Consider the following 26,511-nt stretch of genomic DNA (forward strand, 5'->3'; position numbering starts at 1 on the left):
TCAGGAAGTGCACAAACATGTTGTTCATTGAACATACATGAGCTGTTAAAGTTATAATAATAAAATAAAATAAAAATGGACTTAACACAAACACAAAAACATAGACATGTATGCTTTACATCTCCCAAATATATAGACTTTTTTTTTATAAAGTGCACCTGAGCTGCCAGAACAATAAATAATTTATAAAAAATAAAGAACAATACAAATCAAAAGCAAAGTTATCTGCCAATGGGGTAAGAAAAATAATCTTAAAGAGATTTAATCTCAAACAGAAACAAGATTATTTTTATTACCCCATTGGCAGATAATTTAGCTTGTTTTGAGCAAACAATCACTTTGAGGTGTTTTTTTTTCTTTTAAGAAAACAAGACAAAATTTCTCATGCCATTTTTCTTGTTTAGTAAATGCATCTTGATCTGCATCGCAAACTTGTGTGACAGCTGTCCAGCTGTTTTGTAGAAGCAGTAGTGCAGTGCACGTGGATAATCTGTTTTTATGGTTGTGTTTAGTAATTTGTTTGGTGTGTTTTGAGTGCTCATTGTTACAATTACACCGCAAAAGTTCAGTGACATTTTTATTTGTGCATGGTAGAAAAAATACTTATACTGACATAATGACATACAATAAAGATGGATAATTGAACTACATGTTTACTTGTCTAGAAGAAAACAATACAGTTACTGGCTGACCACTGTCATGATCATGCTCATGCTGCAATCATAAGCTCCTGGAATTATTTATTACATTATTCACATTATTGAGTGTGTGTGTGTGTGTGTGTGTGTGTGTGTGTGTGTGTCAGACAGATATAGACAGAGAGAGAGCGCAAGAGAGCAAGCGCGAGAGATACTTTCTTGTTATTAGAACATGTAGACTGGAATTGGTCATGCTTTTAAACAAAATAAGCAAGCAACATGCAATGCATTCTATGTCCATCCATTTTACATCTTTTAGTTTGTAAACCGAATTAAAGCACTGTTTTAAAAAAGTGCACTATCAAAAGCCTTATGGGCTTTAAGACCTGGCAGCGGTGGACTTGCACTTGAATGAAATATCCGGAAACAACAGAGAACAACACAGTGCGCGAGAGAGACCCGAGTGGGTTCGCTCCGCGTTAAATTCAACTTTTTTAATACTCAAGTATCTCCGCGTGGGGCGACACAACAAATCGATTATGAAATTTGTTGCCAACGCTTTCAGTAATCGATTTTTATCGATTTAATCAATTTGCTGTTGCAGCCCTAATTGCGCCTGCTACAGCCATGTTAGCAGCAAAGTCCTTGATTATTAGGCCAGAATGAGAGTAAAACTCAAATATTTAACTCTAGGGGAGCTGGAAAATGAGCCTACTTTCAAAAAAGTGGAGTGTCCCTTTAAAACTGAACTCAAAGAGTGACAGAAACTGATAAAAACATTTTTTTCAATTAATTTAGAATACAGGTTAGAATAAGGAAGAATAATAGGCATAAACTATACACAGCTACACAAAGAAAAATAAAGGACACTAGTATCAGTTTAAATATCGGTTAAATACATAATAGTAAAATAAAAAAAGGTTTAAACAAGATTCACTCCTACCTAGATGAGTCACCAGAACCTGTACTGGATCAGATGTTTTCTCCGCTGCCTGGTACCATTTTTCATTGCCCTGTGGAAGCCATGCCTTGACAACGCAGGAATACAGTCCAGAATCCGAGCTCTGGACCTTAGGAAGGATCAGTCTAAAGTTGGCTTCATTCACTCTGACCAAACCCACAGCCTCAGACCCACTTTGCAAGCGTCCATCACGCCCTACATGGATCAGAACTTTTGGGCTGCCCGATCCATCAATCGGTCTGACCAGCCACATTAACTCCAGGCTAAGAGATGCCAGGCCATTTGCAGCCACTGTGCAAGTCAGATTCAATGCGTCTTCAACGTTTAGGGTGGTGTTCTTCCCCACAGTAACCATCAAAGACTGAGCTGAAATTTGGCAGAGGGGTCATCATTACAATGAGCTACACTTAAAAATGTAAAATAGTTTGCCTAAATTAATTTTGTGTTAATTGGTCTGATGAAGAGCCTGCGTGCTCAAAACTTTACCTACAAGCTATTCAATAGTTTTAAAAAATAAAATCTTTTGATACTTTTGTAGCTTTGGTGTTGCCAATGCCAACTTTGCATTCTTATTCAACATACTGACTTATGTCATTGGAAACTAGGAAGCAAAATGAGATGTAACTCACCGGTGGGCGTAACCACGACCTTTCCCATTTCTTCAGTCCTCTCCAGAATTTTTCGCCAGTTTTTTCCATCTTCACCCTGTCTCACCCACTCTCGGGCTGTACATGAATATACTCCCTGGTCTGTCGGCTTCACTCCTTTCAGGACTAGTCCATAAAAGCCCCCTCCACGAAGGTCCAACTGAAATCCACCATCTGCATATTGCTGAGTGTAGCTTGTACCTACATTGATTTTATCATCTGGCCCAAAAGTCAAGATGTCCTCTGCTGGGTTGTTCTCTCTCTTGACTGACCAGGTGACTGAGAGGAACGTGTGCCCTGTGAACCCCCGAGTAATGCTGCACTGAAGCTCCACTGATTCTCCTTCAGACACCGCTGATTTGGAAATGACTGGTGCCACCTTCAGACTGTCTCCAATCACTGCAAAGAACAAATTTACAACACATTTTTACATCAGATAGGGTTCTAGGTGAAGTGTGTAATATTTTGACTATGGGTGATTCCTGCTCATGGAGGTAAAAAGTACTTTTTGTTGTCATGCATATAATGAACTTTGTACATTTCATTGGTCTGATGTAGTCATAAGATATCATGTTAGAGTTAAGTGACCATCAGTTGTATGCTTCAAAATAGGGGTCATAGATCAAATTTTCTTTTTTTAAGCTTTTTATGAATTTAGTTATGTTTTTGGCATGTCTGCTAGCTCAGTAAAGCTGAAAATAAACACCCAGCCAGTTTGTTATGAGCTGAAACTGGAATGTGCATTGGACTTTGCCGGAAGCTAGTTATTATAGTTTATACAGTTTTAAATATGGATTTTTTTTCGTACAAAATCACATTGATTACCCTCAGAAAGGCTTAAAGTCGTCATGAAAATAAAATGAAACACTGTCATTTGTTTTGGAATATTGTGGTATTTATTTTACAAATGAATAATGATTTTACAAATCTGTGAGCTTTATTATTTTTTATTATTTATGTGCTCTCATAATCTTTAGCAATTAGCAACACGACCCAACTTCAAACGATCCAATCAGATCCCGATGGACAAATTCAAATCCAGCCCGCTTTATTTCATTTCAGAAGCCGGTTTCATCCGACATACGTCACCACGGGAATTTAAAGCAATCGCTACTTGCGTTTCATGGCGACTTTAACCCCCTAAAGCCATGTAGATTACGTCTGTGAAGGATACAGTATGCATTTTTTTGGGCTTGTCAGAAGTTGTTCCCTGGTCCCTGTTTACTACCTTTATAAAGCTTGGAAGAGCAAGGACATTTAAAAAAATGAATTAAAAAAAATGTGTGGGTCTTGGATTGAAAAAGTTTGGAAAACCCTGATGTATAGGTTTTAAGCAGCTCTTTTTAGTATCATTATTTCTTTTTGCATTATATATTAAAAATATTTAAATTATCACAGAAGTAATGGGATAATAGTTTACTGTTTACATATAAACACTAATGTTCACAACAGTGATCTCCAACGGAGTCTGAGTTGCCCGCCAAAGCATTCTATTAATAGCCTCAATTTTAATATTTATTTATTACATATTTTTAATATTAGCTTGGTTTATTTTATGCATGTTAACATTTTAAACAATGATAAAACATATCAGCAAGTAAAATAAAATAAAATCAAGTAAAACAAAACAAGTTTTGAGTAGACTATATCAAAAAAGTAAATGGTAAAGATCTGGCCCTCCAGATTGTTTTATCCATTGTGTTATCCCTTGATCACAAAAAGGTTGGAGACTGGTTTACAGTCAAGGGCAAACACCTTCTTTTATCCAGTAATAAAACACACATTTAGTCATTGGATAGTCAGATTTAAAAAATATATTCAAACCAATTTAACATTTTTAAAAAATATTGCAGCAATTCATATTTTGTCTTCAGTAAATTGTTATTTTGTTTAATTGGCATTCAGAATCATGGGAGAACCGTGATCTTCATTAAAAAACTAAAAGATTGTAATTCAATTTTTTTCCAGAAACATGCAGCCCTGTAGTGTACCCAGGCATTACTGGCGTGCTTGGATTAATGGCATCGATAAATAGTTTAGTTTAATCTTGTTTAATAAGGTTGCGGTCGTGACAATGTTGCCAGCTGCACTGAACACGCCTTACGGTGAAGTTCTGGTTGCACAAGCATTTTGTTTTCTCTTAAATGAGCTGTATGTAGGATTGATCTCTAGATTGACCTTTGCTTAAATATTTAAACTGTACAGGCATCAAAACATGTGTAAATGATAATCTTTCGTGACATGCCACACACTGAAAAAAATTATACGCTGGATTTACTAAAAAAAAATTATATATAGTGCATAAGTTTTACATGGACTTTTAAGCAGTTTAAAGGAATAGTCTACTCATTTTCAATATTAAAATATGTTATTACCTTAACTAAGAATTGTTGATACATCCCTCTATCATCTGTGTGCGTGCACGTAAGCGCTGGAGCGCGCTGCGAAGCTTCGATAGCATTTAGCTTAGCCCCATTCATTCAATGGTACCATTTAGAGATAAAGTTAGAAGTGACCAAACACATCAACGTTTTTCCTATTTAAGATGAGTAGTTATACGAGCAAGTTTGGTGGTACAAAATAAAACGTAGCGTTTTCTAAGCGGATTTAAAAGAGGAGCTACATTTTATGGCGTAATAGCACTTTTGGGAGTACTTCGACTCTGCGCAGTAACACCCTCCCTCTCCCATTATGAGAGGGAGAAGGGGAGCGGACTTTTCAGGCGAGTCGAAGTACTCCCAAAAGTGCTATTACGCCATAAAATATAGTTCCTCTTTTAAATCCGTGTCAACTGGCCCAAGAACCATCATGCTGGCCCTGGGCCTACTTATTGTCGAGCCCTGGACTGTTTTCTTGATTTTCGGCTTTAGTGTCTGGCACTAATAAATCTATGTAGAATAAATAAGCTTACCATTTAAAGAAAGAAAAATTATAATTTTATTTTTATTTAAATGTACCTACTGCTCTCTTTATATCTTCTGGCCTCCTGTAGGCCTCAAATGAAGCTAGGGCAGTGCTCAACATTTTAGTGAATAAGAAAAAAGCTGTTTTATAACTTCAGAAGACTGAAAATATTTTTTGGAGTTTGACTTGGACACTGGCATATGTGCAATCTGTTGTTTTGTGCAACAGTGTAACAGTAATTTGTTGTTTGTTAGTAAAGTAGTATTTCTTTACCTGCCAATACCAATACAATTGTGTAAAGACATAGATAGTCAATATAATACTTCCCTACAAGGCTAAGTGCAGTTACTACGCAAACACTGAAACTGAGAAAAATGCCCTTAAAGTTTTTTACACCAGCCAGTCAAACATGTTAATACAATTTTGGCACACACGTTTCTCTGAAATGGGACATTGAACCAGGAGACTTTGTCACAAGACACAACAGATCTCACAAAGCCCATTTCAACTCTTTTGCTCAATTTTGACCAAATGTGTAGTTACTGCGCTTTGGCTTCGTAGGGCAAAATACGGATTCGAACAATTAATACCCACTGTATCTTTAAAGGAATGTTATTAAAGTGTTACAGAGAAAATATAAAAAAGTATTTGCAGGCATGACTCACCTTTGAGCTCCACATCAGCATAATAGTTCCCGCTGATGACCGAATCAGTGCTGGGTGTGCTGCAGCGATAGACTCCACTGTCTGTTGCTCTGACCTTCTTGAATTTGAGCTCAGCAGTAGCATCCCCAACCTTATCAACAATGATGTCAAGACTTTTGACACGGTCCTGGACTGAAGGGTCGGTGAATTTGGGATCAAAGGTGGAAATGATTTTGAGCTGTTCATTAACTTTGATTATCATAGACCAATCAAAGTCCTGATCACTCGGGCCCTCATAGTTAGATACATCACAGCGAATGGAGACAGGCTGTCCCTCGACATGCACCAGCGGTCCGGGTGGAACCTTGACCACACGACTTTCACAGACCACCACTGTAAGGAGAGAAGCTTTGTCAGATATGGAGTATGCACAGAAATACACACAAACAGTCCACAAATTAGCACAAAGTCCTATGTTGCTAGAGTAAGGTCAAAGGTCAAGTTATGTGCTCAAAGAACCACACAGATTTCTTCAGAATTCACATGAATCACAACGTTTTAACTTCATCTGCCCCATGCATGTACTTTTATTACATATTTTGGCTACTTTGACCATGCTCTCAACTAAGATTGTAATAAAATGTGTACTGTATCTTTATCGGTTTCAGAAAGCTCAATTTATTTGTTCCCTGCTACCACAATGCCTTGTATCCACCAAAGCATCCACCAAATGGCAGCTGTGGGCGCTCTCCAGCGTTTCTTCAGTTGAGCGCTTTGGTAGATATAAGACTCAACTTTGTTTATCAGTTAATGTATGATGCCCCGAGTGGTTGGTGTGGTATTTATCCCTCCTCCACTGTGATTGGACGGTTGAGTAAAAAGAGACATTGACAATTTGAGCATTCTTGTCCAAGATAAAAAATTTACTTTCGTCGCACAGACAAAAGCGTTTTTATTGGAAAAAAACTGATAACATTTGCCGGCCACAGGACAAAACTAAAGTGTGTGTTAAGTCAATTCAGAGAATTGTTTCTGACTACATTAGAAATGTATTGCTGAAACACTTTACCAAACTATGTAGTACAAAATTGTGGAGTTACACCGTCAACAGTTTTTCCACATTTCTGTGTCAAGGATTATTTAGGTGGGGCTAAATCTGTGTCTCTATGAAGCACTGGAGCCACCAAGCATGGCGCCGCCCCTAAAACAATTGTTAGCATCCATTCATGTTGTAGTAGTATTTGATTAATAACAACTAATTAATAAAAAGATAATTGGTTTAAATGACTGTGTCATGCGCTAATGTTTCGGTTTATGTTTGAATGAGATATGACTGTGTGTGTTGTGTTCACAAAGCTCTTTATATGAAGTTATCAGGCTTTAGTTTGCAAGGTTTGCAACCAAGTTGTTTGTAATTAGAGGTCGAACGATATGGGCGTTTCTCTGGCTCATGCCAATATTTAGAAATCAGGGCATCTGATGGCCGATTTTCTGTTCATACACAAACACTGTACATACAATAATAACAACTCATGAGCAGATATTGTATATGTAAAAATATTACTGTTAAAGCCAAAGTAATATAAATTGTCTTTTCTTTTTACAACCTCCTCCACACCATGCATTTATCATATATTTATTTCCTGCCACTCTGCTGTCATCATTTCTTGCCCTCTTTGCAAAAATATGTACTTTTTTACCTGACTTTCCTTGCTTTGTAAGATAAAATCATTCTTTGGTAGATTCTTAAAATTATTTTACTCAAATCCTACTTACAAAGTTGCTTTATGAGACAAATCATACAGTATTATCCAGTTTGGGAACAGTTCTGCTGCTTGATGATTTCTGAATAATTTCTGTAGAATGATTTCTCTGACTGGAGCAATTGCTAATGAAAAAACTAATTTGCCATCACAGAAAGAATGGTATCTTAGATTATGTTAAAATAAAATACTATTATTTTAAATTTACACTTACATTTTTCAAAATATTTATTTGATAAAAAAAAGGCAACCTTGATGAGCATAAAAAAGTGTCTGGTTTTAAACTTCTGAACAGTAGGCCTACTATGATCTTTGGAAAACCAGGATACTATGCAAAACTCGAATTATAGTTAAACTTGTCTGGTCTACATACTGATACAAAAATAGCCTACATGTAAAATATATGTACTGTGTTCGTGTTGATATATCCAAACAGTCAAATAAATTGTTAACATTAAAACAAATGAGTAGTAATGACGGTATCACCAGATGCATGTGCGTCTGAGCAGAACTTTACTTCTGGTCTCTGTTTGTTTAATGGTCTGACTAGTTGCTAAAGTGAACTCTAAAGTGGAACAAATAACATGATAATAACTCATACTTTGTTGAAAATAACAAATGTTTTAGTTTCCTAAAGATGTGGGAAGACAGCGATCACGGATTGCCCCTATTTGATGGGGGGGTTTGGCAGCCGATCTGTAGTTAAGATTGTATACATTATATACTACTCATCTTACACAGTAAAGTTAGCCAAGTGTCGTTTTTATACGTTTTAGCGATGATTTAAACTAAGGTCATCTACTTGTTGTTTAATTTGCTTGTTATGAGAAATAAACGACTCTAAAAGGACTTTGTTGTTATCGATTCTTTGCAGAGTTTACTGGAAGTTTATGTTGTTACTGCTGAAACCGTCTATATATAGGTGACAATGCAGGCTACAAATTAGTGGCGCGAATCACTGTTTTGAACTTTTCATGAGTCAGCTGCACTCTGGCAGGGCAATGCTATTGAAATCCTGAAGGAAAAGCTAAGGTTTATTCAAGATGAGCATAGGTGACGGACAATAAGACACAGATTCTGTCTTTGTGATATCAGTAGTTAAGGATAAAAGACAAGAGTTTTTTTGTTTTTTTTTAATCATGAGTCTTTTGCGTCGAGTCAAGTCTGAAGTAATTTCAGGTCCAAATCAAGTTTGAAGTCTATTAAAATGTGACTCGAGTCTGAGTCATTGACTTGCGAAATATGCCTGAGGCTCCAAAAAGTTAGGTAAAATTCTTGACGTATCCTGAAGTAGTTAACCGAAAATGAAAATGTTCTGAACTGATAAGGTCAAGATTTTCCTAAAATAATGATTATACTTAAGTTTGTTTTTCACCAAACCCATTTGTATGCCTTCACATTTCTGGGAATATTTGAGAGGAGTCTTCAGGGACAACAATCCCATGAAATTTTAACAAAAAAACTAGAACAACTGTTTAATTTATTTAAAGGGGTTTAAATGACACAAGGGTGAGTAAATATAAGAACATCTGGTAACACTTTACTTGAAGTGTCATTCGTTCAATTGTGTCATTTTTAATGCAAATATGACATTGTTTGAGATGTCTTTGTTATGACAACTTGACATAAACCAATACATCAAAACCGGTCATGACAACTTGACATTACCAAGACAACATAACTTGTCATAAATCTTTCATAAACTTACATCAGAAAACAAATAACAACACTGTCAAAATATCTCAACAGTTAATTCACATTAAAAGCCAAAGAATAAATATATGCCTTAAAGGACAAGTTCGGTATTTTGACTGAAATTTCGACATATGCGGCTGCCCCGAGAATTTTCAGATGTTTGTTGTTTCACCTCCCACCTCTACAATGGGTGTATAGGTGCACTGGAAAAATCCTTCCTAAAATGCATTAAACTTTCATTTACAAAGACGTAAAACTCACCGAGTGGTCAGGGGTGTTCACACAAAAATCGCTGCAAAAAATGCTTTCCAACAGGTGTTTTAGCATTCGTTGTAAACTTGTGAACCTATTTTTCCAAACGCCTCACACCCGTACATTCTTCCGCTGAGAGCTTGAAAAATAGACACTCCAGCCCAGTTAGTGACAATAATCCACCTTTGCCAATTGCAAGAATACAGAGAAGGTTCCTGAAGCAGAGTACCGTACCTCACAGCACATCTAATTCAAGTCAATGGAGTTGGACAAAAACTACGATAAAACCTGTTGGAATGAGTCTTTTGCAGCGATTTTTGTGTGAGCATATCAGTGAACACCCCTGACCACTCGGTGAGTTTCATGTCTTTGTAAACGAAAGTTATGATTATGTAGCTGTCATGTCAGTCTTATGAACACCCCTTTAAGTAAAGTGTTACCCAACATTTTTATTTCACACAGAAGAATGAAAAGGATATTTACAAAACATTGACAGGGTTTGAGCGAGAGGGGGAGAAGTCAGGAGTAATGATGTTACTGCGCGCCAAGGTGAAGTTCTGCAAACTAAGTGCTCTTCCACCATACAATATAGTGCTCATTTTTTATCTGATTAAAAAAATGCCACGTTTCATTTTGTGCCACTATACTTCCTTGTGTAACTACTCATGTAACAGTCTTTAAATAGAGAAAACATGGAAGTGTTTGGTGGCTTCTAAATTCATCCCTGTTTGGATCCTAATGAATGAATGGGGCTAGGCTAAGTTGAGTTAAGAATATAGTAAAATATTGAAAAACGGTGGTGTTTTCATTCAATAAGGTGGATTTTATTTATTAGGTTATTTTTATTTGGAAGAATGTTTATTTATTAGGAACATTTAATAGGTTAATAAGTTAAACAAACCATATGGTGGCGGCTGTAAGAAGAATTCCAAAACTGACCAAGCTAAGAAATTCTGGATCTACATTATACTACTAGGGGATAACTAGTTACGATATACAGAAACAAGCAGAATAGAAAAAGCTGGAATGAAACCAGAAGTGAGGCAGATGACATGTAAGAACTTGTATAGGGGATTGGCTCATCAGATGAGGTGGAAAACTTTACACAATGACAAAGTAAAAATTTGGGAAACTATAACTGATGTATTAGGCTTATCAATTGAGTTTAAACATCAAGATAGGAAAACAGTAAACAGAAATGAAATCATGAGTGCAGAGCTGATATACATATATATTTACATATATTAGAGCTGATAAATAAACAGAGTTGGAATGTGACCAGTGGAATGTGTCTGGACAACTAACAATTTTTCATGACATTCCAGCTCCTAACATCCCTAGAAAAGACTTGAATAAACAACACCGGGAATATTCAGCCCTGCATTTACTGTAAAAAGTATGAGGTTGAAAAGACACAAGTTGAACACAATAAACTTTGCTTAACTTTTGAGCCAAGTATATTACAACTATCTTGTAACGTCTTACTACTAAAAACAACAGTTAAGCTTAAACCAAAAATAATACTTAAAATAATTATTCAACTTAATACAAGTACATTTCTGAGTTTACTGAACTACATGTATGCATTTTTAATAACTTTGTAACTTTGTTTAGTTGTTTAAACAGTTTGTGTTGCATGCATTTTTACCAAAAGTAAGACTATGTTATGCAGTTAGACCCTAACATTAAACATAGAATCCTCAATTATGGTGACAATAATCAGACATTGTTTATTAAAGTCCCCCTGTAGTACGGTTTGGTACTGAACTCTGTACTTTTAAAAGCACCAACCAAAATACATCAGTACCGCCAATTTCATTTTAAATCAATCTATACCAAATTTCGGCACCTGAGAATGCGTCTGGGTGCCATGCGAGAGTAATCTACGAAAGATAGAGAAAGAGAGAAGAGACCCTGTGATGTGATGTTACCCCTGCAACTTGTTCAGACACAACAAACAGGGCAATGTGCTGTATAGTCAAAAACAATTATCATTTTACATGCTTTTATGCCATGGCAATTTAATCAACGAGCAACTCACGCGCTGTTTGAGGAGTCTTGTGTGTGCGCGAATCTGAAGAGCATCCCAGAAAAGTCGTATCTCAATCAGGGCTCCAGACTTACATTTTTCACTAGGAGCACAGTGGCCCCCAACTGAAAATTTTAGGCGCGCAACCAGAAAATTTAGGGGCACACACCGTAAATCAACATGCTAACCAAATATTCAAATTTCTACTAATTTCCACTGTATTACTAAAAATACTTTAATGATAGATGCAGAAACTATAATGTGCTGTTTTCAAATTCAGTGTCACATCACAAAAAAAAGGTCAAAATTAATGGTCGCACATGTGCGACTGGTTGTAAAATTCAGTGGCACACTCTTAATTTTTGGTGGCAAAATTCCACCATTTGGTGGCAGTCTGGAGCCCTGTCAATGCTTCAGAGAACTCGTAAATGCTAAATGAGTTTTCTTGCGCTTGACTGGACATATTTAGTCTGTTTGGCATCTTAAGTGAATATAAGCAGTTGAGAAATAAAACATGTTTGTAACAGTACATTGGATCTATGCATTCTTAAAGTTCATAAAAAATGAACAACAAAGAAAATCCTTGACTTGACTTGACTAAACTTTTGTAACTTTAATAAGGATTAATCTATATTTGTATTATACAGTAAACACTACTGTACTGCAGCTGATTATGCGTAAAATTGACCAATTTCGGTCTTTGGCCGGTCGATCGATGCATCTTTAGTAGCGGTACTTGTTTTGGTACTTTATTCTGTGTAATAACAAAAATATTTATTTTATAGTAAAAATAAGACTCTCAATTTTAACATTTTGCTATTCTCACGACATTCCATTATAGGCCTATATTGATTTCTGGCCCGCATCCGCAAATAACACCATAATTTTATTCCACAAGTTTACCCGCCCATGTGTAGGACTCTGCTTAGGGGTGCGTTTCCCGAACAACGACATAACTTACTGCTGAACTACCATAGTACAATGCATAGATATAGAAACTTACTAGCTAACAGTAACTTTGTCGCAGATCTGTCATTTGAAACAATAAAGTTGATGATGTCAAGAGAAGTAGGGGGTGGAGTACCAATTAATCTGTTCAGATCAATTTAATGTCAGATAAATAACGTATATTGCATCGAAAGACTACTTATGTTGTCGTGTTTTAGTTCTCTGTTGTTAAATATTAAAGTGACACTTTGTAGTGTTTCAACCTTCAATATATTTTCAAGATCCTTGTGAAGGTACAACAATTTAAAATAGGTTAAATGACATGTCTACCATAGCCTGACGGGGTCTGTATCGCTTTTGCTCATACTTTTAAACTTGGGGTTTGAGGTAGTAACCCGAACACAAAAAAAAAAACTACAAAAATCTGCTTTACGGCATATGTCACTTCCTCCACTTCCTCAAATTCGGAAGTGAGAGCGCAACTATTTATTTTCCTGATGTTTTTGTCATGGCCGAACTGGAGGCTACTTGGAGAGTTTAGAGAGGGATTTATATCACGTGACATTGTGGCGCCGTGGTGGTGTCATGGACCTAGGACACGGGTGATCCAGGTTTGATTCCTCTTTAAGGCAATTTTTTTTAATATAAACTTTAACCAAGCAACCACCATTACAACTGGCTTGAAAACGTGAGCTACGCGATCTTTTGGCGTTTGAAATAAAATTAAACCCATGAAATTATATTCATATGACATGCTGGAAGGCACACTTTGTGACCTAAATAGTTGTCTTCTTTTCCTTTGCGACAGTACTGCGGCGCTTGTGGCCTCTAACGGCGCTAGACTTGAAAAATACATGTCAAGCACCCCCTAGTGGCCAAAAAGTTCCATGGTGTGCCTTTAAGATATTTCATTCATTCGCAAGTTTCCTTCTACGCACTCATCCCAGGGATTCCCCAGGGTCTTAAAGTTTTTAAAAAACAGGGCTTTGATTCTGTTGACAAACTAAAGCCCGGGATACACTGCACGATTATTGGCTGTCCCAGACGAAAGATTGCCATCGTGAAACTATCCTCGCGATTTCTGTGATCGTGGCTCTCCATCGGTGGTCCTATGTAGTACAGTGAGAGAGGTTCAAAGACGTCCGTGATCCCGGTCTTGCGTCCAAAGATAGCCTACGATAGTTTTCTGGCAGTGTCAGAAATTCGGCATGATCACCGCACAGTGTGTTTGCTGCTATGACCTGCGCGCCGGGATTTGTTTACCACGAGCGCATGCTGGTGACGTTGCGCAACGGGTGACGCTGCAGCCGAAGCTTCCGTGTCATCATCGTACAGTCTACATGCCTGTCCTACCCGAGTTTAAACAATCCATGTCGTACAGTGTGATAAGGTAATGATCCCGGGCTTAAGACATGAAATGGTATTTAGATTAAATAATTAAATATTTAAAATGGCGGATATAGAATGCTAAAGTCTACACATCATACTAACTAGGAACTATGCTTCTAGCCACAACAGTCCAACAGATATTTGGACATCTAACATAATGTCAGTGAGCCTGACTAAGTCTGAGAGCACTTTATTTTGACGTCTGTTCAAATGAAAGAAGATTCTGTATGCAGAGTGGGTGAAAGTGCAATATTTTATCATTTCTTTATGATAAAAATAAAGTCTTTATTAAAGAAAAGTGTATCAGCTGTATCAGCAGGTCACAATCGAAAATCGGAATCGTCCAGAAAATTGCAAAAGGTGCACCTCTAACTGTTACCAAATTTTAGGTACTGATACTGGTACCCATACCCTCAATAATTAGTCAATAAATGATCAATAATTTTATCCCTTAAAATTAATCTTTGATCATCAAAATGACACATGTAAATGTTATTTAGTGTAAAAAAATTATTCATGTCATAAAATAGCTTGAACGTAACTCTACACCCTTGTTTCATACAGTATACGCAGAATCATTAATATGAAAATTAGCCCCCGCCTCTACTCACACCAGCTTCACTCACATGACCTGATCCAACTGCTCAATTGTAGTAAACATGCCACAATGGCAAGAGGAAATACTGCTTTAGGTCGGTGAGCACAGTGTTACCTGCAGTTAAAGTTGCCAACTTTTTTACTATGTCATGTATTTTCACTAGAAGTAAACTAATAAGATAATAAAACAAGTTCAACTCAAATGTTAAAGTACAGTCTTTGAAAGTCTAAGCTATTTAATAAATGTAGACATGCTTTGTTTAATGTTCCACATTTTTATCAACAATGTAAACAAAGGTGAAAAATTCAACAGATCAAAGTGCAAAAGTGATCTACTCTTACTGTAAAGTTAACACAGCTGGTGTCCACGTAACCTAGCAACAACCAATGACAGAGAGGTATCACACACACACTTGTGACTTTAAAATGAAATGTGATTTTGATATCTGTGCTATATGAAATCAACAGTCATCAAAGAAGTGTGTTTTTGGTTGTGGGGGAATTTTGTGGGCAGCAATGAATTGTGTTTGTTTGTGGCATTTCGGTGACGAATGATTTATAAACAAGGCCCAGTTCGATGCTGGATTTACAGATCGCTTATAACTGACTGACTGTCTGTCAAATGTTTTGTTGTCAATATAAGTGTGTATAATGCAAACAGCACAAACAGTTAAATCAAGTTATCTAGGAATAATGTGATGATGTATTGTGGGTGTTGCGAGTTCATGACTCATTATGCCCACGGTTTGCCCCTCAGGAGCTTGACTGTTTTCAAAAAGAAGCGGTACAGGTGTAACTGTCTTTTATAGGTGTGTAACTAGGTGTCATGATACAAAAAGGATGGCACTCTTACGAACTCAAATATAAGCTTTATTAAGAACTCCGGCAGATAACAGTTCACCTCGTGTCATGTCTATCACATACAGCGTGACCCGGATGGTTGCCTAGCAACCCTTGACCCGAGCACTTAACAGCCAATAATAAACCATTACGTCACATCTCCCCTCTTTAAAGTTCCACTGCTTCTTATTTGTTTTGTTGCAGTATATTTAGTGTTGTTTTTGTTTTGACATAAGAAAGCAGGTAAGTTACAAATAAACATATATAGAACAATATTAACTGTCTGCAACTGCATTAGCATAAATTGTCAACAACAACATTACAACTTTCATTATTCGTTTTCCTGTTACCCCTCACTGAGAATTATGAAAAGTAACATGCATAGATGCCATAAAAGTACAATCATATACTAGTACGACAGGAAAGTACACTTATCCCAAAACATAATCCTTGAACTTCACTGGCTGTTTTAATTCCCGACCAACAAGAGTTCTTTTACAGGTCAACTTGTGTGGATGTGATTTAAGAGGAGTTGGGGTATCCCGCCCATTTGTCTCAGTCTTGTGGGAGGGAGTATCAGTTATTTCAATGCTCTCAGGTACAATGTCACTTTCCGATGTGCCAGCTGTTTCAGGGACACTCTGAATGTGTCTCCTGTTCCGACGGGAAATAGCACCTCCATCAGTCTGAACAATGTACGACCTGGGTTCTGGAGCTTTCTCAACAACTGTTGCTGGTGTTTTCCACCCTTTTTCTCCATCCAACTTGACTTTGACACTTTGACCTGGATGTAAATCTGGTAAACTGCGTGCTGAATGTCGTCGGTTGTAAAAGTATTGATAGGCCTGTTTAGTATGTTTGTCCCTCCTTTTGACTTCCTCATAGTCGATTGGACTTGGCAGCAGCTGTTTTTTTAGCATTGGAACAGTCGTTCTGATCTGACGTCCGATCATAAGTTGAGCTGGACTCATCCCTGTGGCGTTAAGAGGTGTAGAACGGTAGCTCATCAGTGCTAGCTGTGGATCAGGCTGTCTTAACACCCGTTTTGCAATGGCAACACTTCTCTCTGCCGCACCATTAGCTTGCGGATAATGTGGGCTAGAAGTAGTGTGAGTAAAATCATAGATCTTGGCAAACTCCGCAAACTCAGAGGCCGTGAACTGTGTAGCGTTGTCTGACACAAGTTCATATGGGATCCCCCATCGAACAAACATGTTTTTCAGGTGCATTATTACTTGCTGGCTTGTAATCGCATGCAGATGTGCAATCTCAATGTCACGAGAAAAATAGTCCACAACTACCAGGTATTTCTTACCATCCAGTTCACAGATGTCCGCTGCAATCTTTTGCCAAGGACCATCAGGGAGGGAGGTGACCATTAGGGGTTCTCTCTTTTGTGCAGGCCTGTTGATTTGACAAAACTCACATGTCATCACTGTTTTTATGATATCTTTGCCAATACCCGGCCACCATACTGACATATTGGCTCTTTCTCTGCATTTAGTAAGACCTTGGTGGCCTGTATGAAGCTGCCGTAACACATCTCGTCTCAGTGAGCCCGGAATCACTATCCTGTCCTCATACAGCAAAAGTCCCTCAACTTCAGAGAGGTGAGCTCTAACTGTGTGAAACCCATGAAGTGTGTGTGTCAGTTGACTTGGCCAGCCTTCATGAAGGTACTTACTAACCAGCTGAAGATCTGCATCCTGTTGGGTGGCAATTCTTACAGCATTCAACTTATCGTCAGTTACAGGCCTGGTAGACAGTACTGCTTGTAAAAACACTTTGACATCACCCTCTGTATCGGACTCGCCTTGATGTGTTATGGGATTCCTGGACAGGGTATCTGCCACTATAAGTTGTTTACCTGGCACATGCACTGCTCGAACATTGAATCTCATCAGGCGCATTAATAGTCTCTGACATCTTAGAGGAGCTTTATCAATGTCGTAAGTGTTTATTAAGGGGACCAACGGCTTGTGGTCTGTCTGAAGCTCGAATCTGGCCATACCTTGCAGGTACCGTGAGAAGCGTTCACATGCCCATACTCCTGCTAGGCATTCCTTCTCTATTTGTGAGTAGCGCCGCTCCGTCTCTGTTAAGGTCCGTGAACAAAAAGCAACAGGACTGAATCCATTCTCCTGCTCCTGAAGCAGGGCGGCTCCAAGGCCATAGCTACTTGCATCCGCGCTGACCACAGTGTTCTTGTTGGCATCATAGAATGCTAACAACGGTGCTGTAGTCAACATGTTCTTGACCTCATTAAATGCCAGCGTCTGTGCCTCACCCCAGACCCAATCAGTCTCGCGCTTCAGCAGCTCGGTCATTGGATGAAGAACTGATGAAAGCCCAGGAAGGAATTTACCCAGGTAATTAATCATCCCCAATACCTGTCGCAGTTCCGTCAGATTCTTTGGGCAGGGGAGCTCAGTTATAGCCCTTACTTTATTTGTGTCTGGTCGGATTCCATCCTTTCCAATGATGTGTCCAAAGTATTGGATCTCAGATTTACCAAAATGACACTTGTCTCTGTTCAATTTTAAACCAGATTCTCTGATAGTCTTTAAAACTACCTCGAGATTGCGATCATGTTCATCCTTGTTCCTGCCAAACACAAGTATGTCGTCCATCACTGCTACCGTGCCGATATGATCTTTGAGAAGAGTGCTCATTTCTCTCTGAAATATCTCGGGAGCTGAAGTAATCCCGAAAGGTAATCTTTGAAAACAGAAGCGGCCAACTGGTGTGATGAAGGTGGTAAGTTTTCTGCAGCTTTCATCCAATGGTATCTGCCAGAAGCCACTCGACGCGTCTAACGTGGAGAATACAGTTGCACCAGACAGCTGTGGTGCAATGTCCTCAAGAGTAGGCAGAATAAATCTCTCACGCTTTACTGCTTCATTTAGTTTCTTTAGATCAACACAAATTCTCACCTTTCCATTCTTCTTTATCACAGGCACGATAGGAGCACACCAGTCTGTTGCTTCAGTGACCTCTGATATGATTCCTGACTTGAGCATCCGCTGCAATTCCTCTTTCACTTTTGGCAGCAATGGAAAGGGAATTCGCCGAGGTGCAGAGAGGCTGTATGGTTTGGCATCCTGTCTGAGCTCAATTTTGATTGGTTCACAATTTAAAATTCCAAACTCTCCAAAAACATCATCATCAGTAGTAATGCCATCTACTCTACAAACTAGGTTCATTTCACAGGCAGTTTTACGGCTAAGAAGGTTATTCGAGTATTGGCCTTTAAGAACAAATCTCAAAAAACTAAAGCTTTGACCTTTTCTTTCCGTGCATGCCACAAATTTACCTATGCAGTCCAGTTTGCCACCCGGACTCCTGATGTCTGCTGATGTTTTGGTAAGTTGAGGGCGGCGAGGTAGGTTTAAGAATGTTTGCTCAGACATTACCGTGATATCAGCTCCAGTATCAATCTTGAACTTTACCGTTGTGCCATTCATAGGTAGTTCCACATGCCACTCGTCCTCATTACCAGTATCAGAAACTGATCCCAGAAACCATGTTTCGTTTGCTTCAGCCTCCTGTCTATCGCTGGTTACTTCCTTTACAGTCTTTGTTTTACACGCAATTTCAAAATGTCCCGTTTTGTTACACTTACGGCATCGTTTGCCTCGTGCCGGACACGCCCAGCGGTCATGTATGCGTGCACATCGTGAACAGGTTTCATTATTACTTCCATCTCTTTGTTTGGTATTTGGATTACTTCCTTTATGTTTGTTGAATTGTTTTGAGTGCTTAAACTTACGTCGTACTTCGTTGACATCACTTGCACTTCTCATATCAGCACTTTGCATTTTAATGAGTTCTGACTGGCGAGCAATCTGTATCGCTTTCTCGAGCGTCAAATCTGGCTCTAGTTGCAGCTTTTCAGATACGTTGCTATCCGCTATTCCAATCACGATGCGATCGCGAATCTGCTCATCTCTAGTAGCCCCGAAGTCACAAAACTCTGCCAGCTCATATAAACTCCTGACAAATGCTTCTACACTTTCGCCGCTTTTCTGGTCTCTCTTGTGAAAGCATGCGCGGTCGTGAATCAAGTTGCGTTTGGGCACAAAATGTTCATCAAACTTTTTAAGCATTGCATTGTAATAATCATTTTCCTCCTCCGCGGAAAATGTAAACGTGCTGAATATAGGTTCTGCCTGTTTGCCCATAGCATAAAGTAATGAGTTCACCTGGACATCGTCGTCTTCCTTGTCGAGTTTAGTTGCAATCCTGAACCGTGCAAAACGCTGTCTCCATGCCGGCCAACTTGCTGGCTGTGCAAAATCAAAAGATTCAGGAGCGTGAAACTTCGACATTTTCCTTCCGTTTTCTTTCACAGATTAGAGGAGTGCGCGACGAACGTAAACTTCTGACACCATGTCATGATACAAAAAGGATGGCACTCTTACGAACTCAAATATAAGCTTTATTAAGAACTCCGGCAGATAACAGTTCACCTCGTGTCATGTCTATCACATACAGCGTGACCCGGATGGTTGCCTAGCAACCCTTGACCCGAGCACTTAACAGCCAATAATAAACCATTACGTCACACTAGGGATGCTCACATTGACCGTTTAACCGTTAACCGAAGGTAAGAATGTATGACCGATTAACATTATCAGTTAAAATAAAAAAATATTTGTTAATATGGTGCGTGTCGTCATGAGCCGACAGACATTTCGCCACTTTTCTATCTTTAATTTGTGAATGTCCTGTAAATGACACAAATGATTGCTGCCCTGACGGTCTGATCATTTGTATGCGTGTTTGGAAGCTGAACGGAGACGCGCGTGTGTCCCGGACCATAACATGTGAGCGAAGCTTCCCTAAATATTCCGCTCTACTGTTCAAGCGCTCCACTCAGTCGCTCACCGCCCAAGCAAGCGCTCCGTTAACTTTCCGCTCACGCTAGCAAATAAACCAATTCCCATTCAGATCCCGCTCCAACATAAAAAAAATTTAGTAAGCCTAATTGTTTTCTGTACTGACGTTCTTGGATAATTGCATTTAATTAAAGTATTAGCTGATAAATCTCAGTTATGTACAGTTGTGTGTTGGCTAGACCTAGTTTAACTGATAAGGTGCTCCGGATATAATTCAAATTAACAAATTGTTTCCACGACATCCACGTTTTACTAATTCACAATTGTAAGTAATAATAAATGTAATAAGTAATTACGAAATATTATAATAATTCGTTACCCAACGAACTATACTATTATATAAATATATTATTTGAAAAAACTAAAATAAATTGAAGAACAATTTCAAGTGCAAAGTGCAAATTTACAGTGCATCAGTAAATACAGAACACAGCTGTGTCTTAAAGAAATTAAAATTAGACAGTATTTATGAACCTGTAAATGTACAAAACGAATGCAATACAGAAGGCCATGAGTATTTATTTATGGCATTTTCAATAGTATATTAGTAGCTAAATTAACGTGTATCTAATATAGTATGAAAACGAATAAATCATTATTTTGGCTAAATTCATCTGGATAGATCATTTTAGTCAGACTGATTTGTCAACATTTCAGAAGCTTAAATGCTATCTAAAACAACTTACATTTTATCCCGAGTGTTACTTGGTCGGAAATATGTAGAAATATAGCCTACGCGACAGCAAATTACAGAACAAAAATGTTTAGCTGCACGCGGACCGAACGAAAAGCCGTTAATTAAGCGGACTCTGTAAAATAGAGGACGTGCTGAATCAGTCGAGTCGGCAGAGATTATCATCAATGTTTATAATGTTCATCGCATGCTGTTGATGAAAAAAATTAATATCTAAATGTTCATGGAAGAGTCAAGTGTTCAGTCAGTTAATACTAAAGGCACCGGCGTTTTTGGCTGAAGCTTCCTCATCCACGGAGCGGAGAACTATACAGGTTTTTATTTTAAGTGGTTTTAATGCTGGTAAGCAATCAGTTATATTATGGCATTTTGTATTTGTGTTGATCAGTGTTAGATTAAAGTAATTTTCATCTTTAAAACTGCATCTAGATGCAGACGACGCTACATTTATACTGTCATCTTAGTTTCATTTCTATATAAGGCTGGCGACTTCATTAAAACAATATTTGAACTCCATAACTTATTGCTATAGATTCTCGAACTATCAAATTACCAAAGGGCATACTGGGATGAGTGAGCGGTGCTGCGTATTGAGCGAGCGGAGCGGAAACTTCGGAAATGCGCTCTGATGGAAATATTACCGCTCCGCTCACATGCTCTGTTCCATGGGCATCTCTCTTTTTTGCACAAACGGAGAAAGACGACGCAAAAACAAAACTTTCTGAAAAGCATCCTGCTTTAGAAATGACCACTGTGGTAGATGAAACGGAGACAATCTGCCCTTTTTGGATATTAATCCTCTGGACTGATCGCGTGCTTTTTAATAAGGTGAATATATTGCGTGAATATCTGATAATGTATGAATCCTGGTTCTGTTGTTGATCTGTCGCTGCTGTTTGCACGTTCAAATTAAATCTTTTGTTTTTACTAGTTCACAGACAACCGTCAACTGTATTTTTACTGAATGACAATTTCATATTAAAATCTTATCAGTTAACGGTTAATGTTCGGTTTAGAAGCTACGGTTGTCGGTCGGGAAAATTAACTGATATGAGCATCCCTATGTGTAACAGTACACGTTTCAATACATGACTTTCGGTTTGTTGCACATGTGTACTGAATGCTGTCTTTAACAGTAGTTAACAGTAGGCTTGTATCACGTGTTGAACATACTTCAAATCCGAGTTCCTACACGAACAAGAGACGGATCGCAAGCTTGTTTAGCAAAGCCGCTAACGGCGAATGCGTTTTTTCATTCCACTGCGCTATTTTTTATTGCTTTTTTATGTAAACACACGCTAGACGATATACACTAATAATATATGGCCGATAACTATTTTGAATCGCACAGCCGATATTATTCACAGCTATTTCATGTACTACGGCTTTTGATCAGCAAGTCCTTGACGATCTAAAAATCACTGTTTAGTTTGAGTCGTTTATAACATGCATTAGAAAAAGCAACACTCATCAAACATAATCATTATAAATATAGACCCTTTTACTGTTTGTACACAATGATGACGTGGCAGCGTATGTGCGCGCATTTAGGCAATGGAAGTATTGCAAGAATCAACAGTGAAGCAACACAGACAGAGAAAGTTATTTTAAAAAGTTGATTTTATCAACTTTTTCAACACAGCTACCCGATCCGTGTACTATAGTGGAGTGGATCGAAGACGTTAGCAGATGGCCAAAAATAAAGTTGCCAGATACATATATAAGTATATTATATTAGTGCAACCAAACGCAACAACCAGACATTTTGATGCCGGGAAACCGTTTTAATGAACTTTCTGAGTTGCTAACACGTAAGAACCAATGGGGAATAACACCACTTGCCTAAATGCGTGTGCAGGCTATTTGATCATGTGAGCTGTAAAAGGGTCTATTCTTTATTATCGGTATTTCCTGGAGCTGCGTGTCATAGCTGCGTGTGTATGGTTCTTCGTCTACAGATCATATTGAGTTTCTCCACGAGAGCGCCCTCTGGCTTTTGGATGTAGCGGCATTTCACCGTAATTCATTGAGAAGCATAGCAAGCATCATCAGCCGATATATCGGTGTACCCCTACAATTTCCATTGTTCCCTTATGTTTTATTCTATTTTGTGTTTTTATTTATTTTATTTAAACCAAACAGGTGTTTTATTAAAAAAAAAAAATCTGTTTTTACTATATCAAAACTCTTGATGTTTACAAATTTTGATGTTTACAAATGTTAATAATAAACTATACTAGTCAACATTTGAAGTGGATCAAAAAAGTAAACTTTTTTGAATGGTTTTGATCCACTTCGAATGTTGACTAGTATATAATAATAATAATAATAATAAAGTAATTTTATGTTTTGCATTTCTTACCCCTAACTGTACCAAAACTGAACTGAACCGTGGCGTATAAATAAAGGTATCGTAGGTACTGTCAATTTTGTGTACAGTTACACCTCTAGTATTTTATAAACCTGATAAAACTAAAGCATGATTTATAGTTTTGCGCTTCAGTTTTAATTTATACTCCTGTCCAGTTGTTCACATCGACGTGCAATTACACGTGCAGATGGCTAGTAGGCAATGTCCACCGGCAGCTTGTTGTGTACGTTGTTGACGAAAGCATCATGGAGGTAAAATAAACAGTGACTTTTGGTGCAACCTGATTTGTTAAATATAGTTCCTCAATTTGGTCCATGTTTGTTTTACTGTCGCAAGCAGAAATGTGTAGAGGAAACGCGAAGCTGTTTTTTACCTGACTACGGCATAGCTATGGCCAAGGTTATTCGCAGAAGTATAAATCGCCCTTAAAAACTCTTTGGTAATATCAAGAATACAATATTAAATAATACTCAAGATTAACATGATGTTGGTAGAAACTGTGAGTAATGACCACTTTAAAGTTAAGATTGTAAAGATGAAGTTTAATTGGTTCTGTTACATTTCATTGTTTGATTTGGGGAAATTTTTCTTGAATTTTTATGTGATGCAAATGAGTCATGAACCTCTGATAAAGGTTAAGGTGATCTCTGAAAAACAGGTTTTAGCAACACTATTGGCTGTAAACAGAGCGACACCTGGATCATTTCAAACAGACCTAAGCCTTGGTAGCTGGCACGTTACAGTAGCTATACCTAGAGCGTTCACAGTTCCCATATAACACACCGGTTTATCACACAATATTAAAAATACATGAAGCCTAAAAGCCAAGTCCTGAAGAAAAACTAAAGTAAAAAACGGCTATGGCAAAAACTGCGTATATAGTCCGTTGCTGACCAGTATCACAACATTATTACGAGTGCGCACTTTACAGTGACAAACCCAATAAACGGCAATGAAGTGCTCGAAATAAAAAAAGTTCATTTTTATTATAAAACATTAAACAATTCACCACAAGAAAAGTAAGTGCTGTAATCAACAAGTGTTGTAAACAAGTGAAACATCCACGCGTTCTTTAGAACATAAACTAAGCATTTTGAAGAAAGTGACCATTTTAATTAACAACAACAAATCAACTTACCAAGAGAAATAATCAAAATCAAAATCTGAAGTAGTCCTGTTTCTTTATCCATCTTGGTAAACGCGCGTGTTTTCCCACGGGATCGCCTTTGTCATTCAAACCAGGCAAGGGTGAAACAATCCTCGCGTAAAAGCTGCGAACGAGCTCCTCTACACACAAAGTTGAAAAGTTTAGTGTCGAATCGCACGATGTAATGTTATAAATTCTTTAGTGTTTGAACGTATCGAGGTAGATTGGGTCATAATCCATGACAAGTTTCGGTACAGTCGTGTCCGGAAGTGAGTGAGCTAGTGAGTAATATATTTTCTCTTATTGGACGAGGAAGAATGACACGGAACAGCGGAGTTCACTGCAGGTAAAATACCGCCGCCGCCGCACCCACACAGAGAGTCGTGACTCAGGTCAAAGTAAAGCACTCCTTATCACTCCCAATATAACTAAAAAAATATGAAGACGATTTGCCCAAGTTAACATCTTCATAATATTCCCAGGAAGAATTAATAATTTATGGCAAAACAAAGTCTACTCAGTCTCTCCTTTTATGTTTAAAACAATGTCAGAAGTGGTCTGACATGAAGTAAAGCAGTAAATTAAAACTTGTCACAAATTTGCTTATTCGATTAGTAATTTAATCAAAATAAAAACAGTAGACTAAATGTAAGCAAACGCTTGTACCACATCCCACATTTGTGAATTATTTTATTTATTTCAGGAAATAAATAAAAAATTTAAGGTTCTGTACTATTTTTAAGTCACTAATCAAGTGTGAGCAAATTGTAAAATTGACCATGTCTTATTTCTTTAAACGAGAGTTTCCAAAAAAGGACTCTCTAAAAGCTTTTCACTAAAATCATTATATAAATAAGTTTGTATTAAATGTGTTTTCAATTAAAAATGAATCCAAATCACAATCATTTTCTTAGTCTTTTAGAGTCACCATCTCAATAACAGCTATGCATCTATAAGATCCGGTGGCAAGGTATGTGTAGGTTAAAAGGCTCAAATGTTAATGTGCTTTTTGGTGAGCCACGTGTTATGTAATGCTTGAATTGTTGTGTGTGCTATTTTTACTCCTAGAGCACAGATTGTTGTTGGCTTTGGACCACAGTCACACTGCAGTGACTTAATGCATAAACGCATACTGCACATAGTATGACCGTGCAACCCAAACCAAATACCATTTGGTTTACAGTAAGGTCACATTCATTATCATAGGAACTTACAACTCTATTGTACACTGCTACTCCCAGCATTAGTGCTTTCAGAATAATGTGGTACACCCAGGGCGGGCCCAGGCTCTGTTGGAGCCCTAGGCAAGTTTTTGAATTGATGCCCCAACACAAAAATAAATATGAATAAATATAAATGATCCTATTATGCTTAGTGTTGGTGGCACATGCTAGTGGTAAAACAATCATGCATATTTAAGGTGATTAATTATAATCATGTCAGGATGCAGACAGTGTTTATATTAGTCCAAAAAGACATGTTGTTAACTCTAAAGTTTATATGGGAGATTTGATAAAAACCTTATATTCTGTTCTTAAAGCAAGTCCAATTGGCATTGGCAAAATAGGTGCAAATTTATAGACGAGGTTACGCGTTTGAACCAAATTGAACTTCCGGTCTGTATTTTTTATCAGTCTGGATAGTGGCTTACCCTAAACTGATCTCTGAAACAAAAATCTTGTTGAAAATAAAATATTTTGGTTTGCTATAGATGAGGGGAGACGACGAGCATGGATCACAACTGTGCCGAGAGGTTTGGCAGCCAGGCAAGAATTCAAGGACATTGTATACATTCATTTTACACAGTAACGTGGGCTTAGTGTAATAGTTGTTGCGTGTTAGATATGATATATGAAGGAAGGTAATATACTTGTAATTTATTTCCCTTGTTATCAGAAATAAACTACTGTTATTAGCCATGTTTCCATCACTATGATTTATGCGCATTTGCGCGTATCGCATAAAAAAAAACGATGGATTCGTTCAAACAACTCGATTGAAATGCACCTAATTCGCATTTGTTTGTTTTTCTTTTTTTTTGCTAATTTTGAAAAGATTTGCTTCACGTTTGGATGGAAACTGTGATGGAAAATT

General features: G+C 37.8%; 1 protein-coding gene across 1 annotated transcript in view; it reads right to left on the reverse strand.

Annotated features, from left to right (window-relative positions):
• The window catches only part of ptgfrna (prostaglandin F2 receptor inhibitor a), a 40,046-nt gene extending 15,285 nt beyond the window's left edge, over positions 1-24,761 (reverse strand). Inside the window, exons 1-4 of the mRNA XM_055216198.2 lie at positions 24,409-24,761; positions 5,816-6,187; positions 2,229-2,645; positions 1,582-1,965 (exon numbers count right to left, since the gene is read on the reverse strand). Of these exons, the coding sequence (XP_055072173.2) occupies positions 1,582-1,965; positions 2,229-2,645; positions 5,816-6,187; positions 24,409-24,460 (1,225 nt within the window). The 5' untranslated portion in view covers positions 24,461-24,761. The remainder of the gene's footprint in view (positions 1-1,581; positions 1,966-2,228; positions 2,646-5,815; positions 6,188-24,408) is intronic.
• Between the last annotated feature and the right edge of the window lie 1,750 nt (positions 24,762-26,511).

The sequence above is a fragment of the Misgurnus anguillicaudatus genome, chromosome 17, assembly GCF_027580225.2.
Source record: "Misgurnus anguillicaudatus chromosome 17, ASM2758022v2, whole genome shotgun sequence".
Taxonomy (NCBI): Eukaryota; Metazoa; Chordata; class Actinopteri; order Cypriniformes; family Cobitidae; genus Misgurnus; species Misgurnus anguillicaudatus.